This window comes from Aspergillus novofumigatus, assembly GCF_002847465.1.
Source record: "Aspergillus novofumigatus IBT 16806 chromosome Unknown P174scaffold_33, whole genome shotgun sequence".
Classification (NCBI taxonomy): Eukaryota; Fungi; Ascomycota; class Eurotiomycetes; order Eurotiales; family Aspergillaceae; genus Aspergillus; species Aspergillus novofumigatus.
In genome coordinates, this window is record NW_020194306.1 from 5,034 (window position 1) to 12,748 (window position 7,715).

At 46.8% G+C, this 7,715-nt stretch overlaps 1 protein-coding gene across 1 annotated transcript; it reads left to right on the plus strand.

Annotated features, from left to right (window-relative positions):
* Nucleotides 1–813: 813 nt before the first annotated feature.
* On the plus strand, nt 814–3,018 carry P174DRAFT_465300 (uncharacterized protein; the record flags this gene model as incomplete). Its single annotated transcript, XM_024830532.1, is given in 10 exon segments — nt 814–854; nt 883–977; nt 1,070–1,178; nt 1,198–1,227; nt 1,262–1,340; nt 1,361–1,444; nt 1,468–1,601; nt 1,683–1,810; nt 2,546–2,577; nt 2,980–3,018. 10 exon segments carry the CDS (start codon nt 814–816, stop codon nt 3,016–3,018), a joined length of 771 nt encoding a protein of 256 aa, XP_024676820.1.
* Between the last annotated feature and the right edge of the window lie 4,697 nt (nt 3,019–7,715).

The following is a 7,715-nucleotide window of genomic DNA, read 5'->3' on the forward strand; positions in this document are numbered from 1 at the left end:
CCATTGGCATCAGCCACTGATTTTTGCGGCCGTCCACCGCGTTCCCCCATAATATCCAGGAGGCCGAGCCGGCCCAGCTGCCATGGATGCTGATGCTAAGGAGGGCATGGATATCAAGCAGTGGATAGGCCATATTACTAATTTACAGGCCGCCCATTCATCACACGTTGCCGGCATGGTATATGGCCGTGTCATGCAGGAACAGGCCGGCAGCACAGCCCACCAGCAGGAGATGTTCAGTTATCCAGCACCAATTAGCATCAGTTTTTAGGGTTTAGCACCCCGGGCCACCTATCCATATTAGGCAGCGCAAACAGGCCCGTGGGAGGATGAGGCTGAGGTCAGCCGCATGGAACGCCGCCACCAGCTGGCCACTATAGATCTAGAGGCAGCCGCGCAGCACATGACTGGGCGGCCCGACATGCGGTTCCGGGGGTGCAGGACCCGGCAATGCAGGCCATCCAGCGGGGTGAGAGCCCTGTGGTGGCGGTGATGCCACTAGTAGGGGAAGAGCATGCTATTCATGGTGCCCGCGTTCACCGCCCCCAGGGGCACCACCATTGTTGTGGTGCCACTCATTGCATTACAGGCTGATATGACCAGGCGCTGCCAGGAGCTCAGCATATCATGTGTGCCATGGGAGAGCCGGCAGCCCCCCAATGCCGCATCCATCATGTTAGTGACGCCTAAATCCGCGGTGAGCCTGATTTCCAGACATTTTTGAACCGGCTGCGGTGGACCCGGCGGTTAGACCGGATTGTGATCAATAAATGCCATGTGGTGTTGAATTCCCAACATAATTTCCAGCCCCAGATGGCTCAGCTGGGCTGGTTGGTCCAGGCCCGCACCAGATAGTATGGTTAACCGCCACATTGCCCCGAGCATGGAGGCTAAATTATGCCAGCAGATGAAGTATGACCAGGCCACCATGACCATATACCGGCCCAGACCAGCCGGCCGAACGTGGCATACCAGGTGTGGCAGCCAGACATGACCAGGGTGGGCCGGGCCTATATCAGTGGATTAAGAGTGAGGTGGTGGTAGCATTCATTCAGGACCAATCCGACAGGCCGCTGGGGGAAGGTGATTATATATGCAAATATCATCAGGCAGGTGACGGCCATGGCGCAGGTGCTTAGGTGCAAGGCATATTACAGCGAGCAGTTGGACAAGGCCGGGTGCTGGCGCGGTTCATAGGGCCAGCCCAGTGATCGCCACCACCAGCGCGTTAGGCATGGGGGTGACATCCCAATATCCGCAGCATCATCCATATTGGGACCCCCTGGACATTACTGGATTACGCGCAGGAGAGTGGCCGGCTGGGCGAGATGGACAGCACAGTGAGGCAATCATTATCCAGCCAGCTGGGTGGGATACCCCAGCTCCATGGATGGAGGGCGTCGCCCCTAAGGACCAGGAGCAGGTTGCTGAGTATATAGGGGTGGTAGAAGGCATTGGGTGCACCAGGTCATGTTAGATCAGTATTTGGATGGAGTGGTGGATGGGTATCAGCAGCAGTATTACCAGGATGCGGATCCCAGGGAGCAGATATGTGATGGTATGATCCCAATTAGGCAGAGCTGGAGGTGGATCCAGCCAGGGTTGGTAGCAGCCCAGTGCCGGGTGAGGCAGCCCAGAGGCCCATGTGAGGCAGGCAGCGAGGCAGGCAGCGAGGCAGGCAGCGAGGCAGGCAGCAAGGCAGGCAGCGAGGCAGGCAGTAAGGCAGGCAGTAAGGCAGGCAGTAAGGCAGGGAGAGAGGCAGGGAGAGAGGTAGAGAGAGAGGTAGTCAGAGAGGCCCCATGCCAGGCAGGTAGCATGGTAGCAAGAGAGGCAGCCAGAGAGGCACCATACAGGGTGACCCACCATCAGGCAGTCCCACCCCATCCAATAAGTCATTTTGCAGCCAGCCATCCATTCCCATGGCAGTATGGCACACCCAGCAGGCACAGGCCCAGCAGTGGGCCGCCATGGATATCCAGCAGCAGCAGCATCGGACCCAGCAGGGTTTGGATGAGGAGATGGCCAGGCCAAATGCATGCAGTGGCAGGACCAATGTTATATATACGCCATGCAGGGGGGTGATGGTGGCCATAAGTTATATGCATGTCATCAGCCCCACAGCCAGGCCGCACGGGCATGGATGATCCACGTGCATCAGCAAGTGCAATACACGCCATATAGCGCGTGTTATTCATGCGGTATGCCCCAATCCATATGCCATGGGTGGGAGCCAGGCCACGCATGCAAATACCGCGGGTTTTTGATCCCCATGGTGGCCATGATGTTATTCAGGCCATGGCAGGCCAGATCAAGCCCATATGGCAGCGCTGGTTGCAGGGAATGGGGGTTGATGGGCAGGATGAGGCCCAGGTAGTCCAGTTTTTAGGGCAGGCGCACCCCAACCACAAGGGGCACAGCCAGTTATTTACATCATTTTATTGGTTATAGCAGTTATGTCAGGAGATCAAGGTCGATCAGCATTGATATATTTAGGAATGAATATATATTTAGTATACCATAATGCGCAGAGATATATATTATACAGTTAGTTTATATAGTATGTTAGCTGAATTAGTGGTTTATACATATGCATATATATAATATCAACCATAGTTATGATAGACATAGGTAGTAGGTAGGGAGGGAGCAAGAGAGACAGTAGGTAGATAGTAAGGTAGGCAGTGAGGTAGACAGGAAGGTAGATAGGAAGGTAGACAGGGAGGTAGACAGTAAGGTCATGCATGAGGCAGGCAGCAAGACAGGCAGTGAGGTAGACAGAATGGAGGCAGAATAGGAGGCAGAATAGGATGCAGAAGGGCAGGTCAAATAGCAGGGAGAACAGCAGGCAGTGAGGTAGTGATTAGGATAGCAAGCAAGGTAGTATAGTAGATTATAAGGCCCAGGAAGGTCATGCATGAGGCAGGCAGAACAGCAGGCAGAAAGTAAGACAGGTAGTGGGGTAGATAGTGAGGTAGACAGCAAGGTAGACAGCAAGGTAGACAGCGAGGTAGACAGTGAGGTAGACAGCAAGGTAGACAGCAAGGTAGATAGCAAGGCAGGTAGTAAGATAAGCAGTAAGGCAGGTAGTAAGGTAGGCAGTGAGGCAGGCAGTGAAGGAGGTAGTAAGGCAGGTAGTAAGGCAGGCAGCATAACAGGCAGTAAGACCAGCAGGAAGAACCCAGTAAGATAGGTAGTATAGTAGATAGTAAGGCAGGCAGTGAAGCAGGTAGTAAGGCAGGTAGTAAGGCAGGCAGCAAGACCGGCAGTGAAGCAGGCAGTAAGATAGGTAGAATAAGGCCCAGGTAGTCCAGGTGGTCCAGGGTTTTAGGTTAGTGCATCCCAACCATGAGGGGCACCGCCAGTTATTTATATTATTTTATTTAGTACAGCAGTTATGTCAGGAGATCAGGTTGATCAGCATTAATATATTAATAAATGAATATATATATTTCAGGATACCATAATGCGCAGAGATATATATTATACATTTAGTTTATAGAGTATGTTGGCGAATCCATAGTTTATACGCAGGGATATATATATAAGTGACATATCAGGGAATATATATCATATTAACCATAGTTAGGAGAGAGGTAGGTAGCAAGGTAGACAGTAAGGTAGATAGTAAGGTAGATAGTGAGATAGGCAGTGAGGTAGGCAGTAAGGCAGGCAATGAGCAAGGGGGCAGCAAGCCAGGCAGTGAGTGAGGGGGGCAGCGAGCAAGACAGGCAGTGAGCAAGCCAGTTAGTGAGTGAGGGAGGCAGTGAGATAGTAAGCTAGATAGTGAGATAGGTAGTGAGTGAGCCAGGCAGTGAGCAAGTGAGGCAGTGAACAAGCCAGTCAGTGAGCAAGCCAGTCAGTGAGCAAGCCAGTCAGTGACTAAGCTAGCAAGCAAGGCAGCGAGTGAGGGAGTCAGTGAGCAAGCTAGCTAGTGAGGCAGGCAGTGAGCAAGCCAGTTAGTGAGCAAGGGAGGCAGTGAGCGAGCCAGGCAGTGAGCAAGCCAGGCAGTGAGCAAGCCAGGCAGTGAGTAAGTGAGGCAGTGAGTAAGGGAGGCAGTGACCGAAGCAGTGAGTAAGGGAGGCAGTTAGTGAGTGAGGGAGGCAGTGAGATAGTAAGCTAGACAGTGAGATAGGTAGTGAGTGAGCCAGGCAGTGAGCAAGCGAGGCAGTGAACAAGCCAGTCAGTGAGTGAGCTAGCAAGCGAGGCAGCGAGTGAGGGAGTCAGTGAGCGAGCTAGCTAGTGAGGCAGGCAGTGAGCAAGCCAGTCAGTGAGCGAGGCAGGCAGTGAGCAAGGCAGGCAGTGAGCAAGCCAGGCAGTGAGCAAGTGAGGTAGTGAGTGAGGGAGGCAGCGAGCAAGGGAGCAAGCAAGTCAGGCATTAAGGCAGGCAGTGAGGGAGGCAGTGAACGAGGGAGGCAGGCAGCGAGCAAGTTAGGCAGTGAGCGAGCGAGGCAGTGAGTAAGGGAGTCAGTGAGCGAGGCAGTGAGCGAGGGAGGCAGTGAGTGAGCCAGCTAGTGAGGCAGGCAGCGAGCAAGGCAGGCAGCAAGTAAGGCAGTAAGTAAGGCAGGCAGTGAGTGAGGCAGTAAGACAGGCAGTGAGATAGATAGTAAGATAGATAGTAAGATAGATAGTAAGATAGATAGTAAGGTAGACAGTAAGATAGATAGTGTAGTCAATAGTAAGGTAGGTAATAAGGTAGATAGTAATTATAAATAGCATAGTAGATAGTAAGGTTAATAGTAAGGTAAGCAGTAAGAGAGGTAGTAATATTAGTAGATTAAGATTAGTTAGTATCCATATATCAAGTAATAGATATATATTAGGAGATCAAGGTTAATTAGGATTAATATATTAAGTAAATAAATATATATATTTTAGGATACCATAATAGCAGCAGAGATATATATTATATATTTAGTTTATATAAATATCCAAATCCATGGTTATACATCCATATATATATATATAATTAGGTATCAGGGGATATCACCATAGTTAGGAGAGAGATAGTTAGTAAGGTAGATAATAAGATTAATATATAGTAGATAGTGAGGTTAACAGTAAGGTTAATAGTATAGTAGATAGTAAAGTGAAATAGTAAAGATAGCAAGGTTAATAGGAAGGCAGGCAGCAAGAGAGGTAATAATATTAAGAGATTAAGGTTAGTCAGCATTAATATATTAGTGAATGAATATATATAATTTGGGATACCATAATGCTCAGAGATATATATTATAGAGTTAATTATAGAGTATATTAGCTGAATCCGTGGTTTATACACAGGCATATATATATATAATATTAGCCACATTCAAGAGAGAGGTAGGCAGTGAGATAGGCAGTGAGAGAGATAGTAAGGTAGCCAGCAAGGCAGGTAGCAAAGGAGGCAGTGAGCAAAGCAGTAAGTAAGGCAGTAAGCTAGACAGTGAGCTAGATAGTGAGGTAGATAGTAAGTGAGAGAGGCAGTAAGGGAGGCAGGCATAAGGCAGTGAGGTAGATAGTGAGGTTGACAGTGAGGTAGATAGTGAGGTTGATAGTGAGGTAGATAGTAAGATAGATAGTGAGTAAGGTAGCTAGTGAGACCAGCAGTAAGACTGGAAGTGAGCAAGGCAGTAAGGCAGTGAGCAAGATAGTAAGCTAGACAGTGAGTAGACAGTGAGTGTAGCAGTGAGAAAGGCAAGTGAGTGAGATAGCAAGACAGGGAGTAAGTAAGATAATAAGGGAGGCAGTGAGATAGGGAGTAAGTGAGGTAGCAAGATAGGGACTGAGGAGGGAGGCAGTGAGATAGGTAGTAAGGCAGGCAGTAAGCAAAGCAGTGAGCAAGGCAGTGAGTAAGGCCAGTTAGTAAGATAGTGAGTGAGATAGTGAGCGAGTTAGTGAGGGGGCAGTGAGTGAGATAGTGAGGGAGGCAGTAAGTGAGATAGTGAGGGAGGTAGTAAGTAAGATAGTGAGGAGGTAGTGAGCAAGATAGTGAGTGAGATAGTAAGTAAGGTAGTGAGTGAGATAGTGAGGGAGGCAGTGAGTAAGACAGTGAGCAAGATAGTAAGTAAGGCAGTGAGTGAGATAGTAAGGGAGTAAGGTAGTGAGTGAGGTAGTAAGCAAGATAGTGAGCCAAGATAGTAAGTAATATAGTAAGGGAGGCAGTGAGCAAGACAGTAAGTAAGATAGTGAGGGAGGCAGTGAGTGAGATAGTAAGTAAATAGTGAGGGAGGTAGTGAGTAAGACAGTGAGTGAGATAGTAAGTAAGGCAGTGAGTGAGATAGTGAGTGAGATAGTGAGGGAGGCAGCAAGCAAGACAGTAAGGGAGGCAGTGAGTAAGATAGTAAGGGAGGTAGTAAGTAAGATAGTGAGGGAGGTAGTGAGCAAGACAGTAAGTAAGATAGTAAGTAAGGCAGTGAGTGAGATAGTGAGTGAGATAGTGAGGGAGGCAGCAAGCAAGACAGTAAGGGAGGTAGTAAGTGAGATAGTGAGGGAGTGAGGCAGTAAGTAAGGTAGTGAGTAAGATAGTAAGTAAGGCAGGCAGTGAGTGAGTGAGGGAGGCAGCAAGATAGGTAGTAAGTAAGATAGTAGTGAGTCAGGCAAGTAAGGTAGACAGTAAGATAGATAGTAAAACAGGCAGTAAGATAGTGGTAAGACAGGTAGTGAGGTAGATAGTAAGATAGATAGCAAGGTTAATAGTTAGGCAGGCAGTAAGAGAGGCAGTAATATTAGGAGATTAAGTAATTAGTAGTATATATGAATAATATATATATTTTAGGATACTATAATGCGTAGAGATATATATTATACAGTTAGTTTGAAGAGTATGTTGGCTGAATCTGTGGTTTATATGCAGGCATATATATATAAATAAGACATCAGAGAATAACATATAATATTAAACCACATTCAGCGAGAGAAGTAGGCAGTGAGATAGGCAGTAAGGTAGTTAGTAAGTGAGCAGTAAGTAAGAGAGGTAGTGAGGGAGGCAGTGAGGGAGGTAGTAAGATAAGTAGTGAGGTAGATAGTAAGGTTAACAGTAAGGGAGGTAGTAAGTAAGATAGTAAGGGAGGTAGTAAGATAGGCAGTGAGCAAGGTAATAAGGGAGCTAGCAAGTGAGATAGCAAGATAGAGAGTAAGTAAGGCAGTGCATGAGATAGTAAGGGAGAGTAAGATAGGTAGTAGATATAAATAAAGATAAGTAGTAAGATAGTAATGCAGGTAAAAGGCCCCAAGGAGATTATATATTAGGTAGACCATAAGGTAGATAAGAGATAGAGAGGAGGTATTTAGTAAAATAAGGAGAATAGGCAGAAGGTAAGAGGTAGTAAGGAGAATAAAGTAAGGAAGGATAAGTAATAGAGTAAGGGTTAGTAAGTTTAAGATAAGAATAAGGGGTAGAAATATAAGATAGAGAGAGTTTTAGTAAAGAGAAGAAATAAATATAATTAAAAATAGGAGAAGAAAGGGAAGAGGAAAGGGAAGAGGAAAGGGAATAGAAAAGAAAAGAAAATAAAAGATAATAATAAAAGAGAGAATAAGGGTTAGGAATAAAATAGAAATTATTAATATATTAAGGTAAGGTTAGAATTATTAAAGAGAATAAGGATTTAATAGAGAGATAGATAGAATAAGAGGAGAGAGTTAGAGATAAAGAGGGTATTAAGTAATAGGAATTTAAGAATAATAAGTTAAAATTAGAGGAAAGATTAAGGATGGAGTAAGGTTAGATAGTAAGA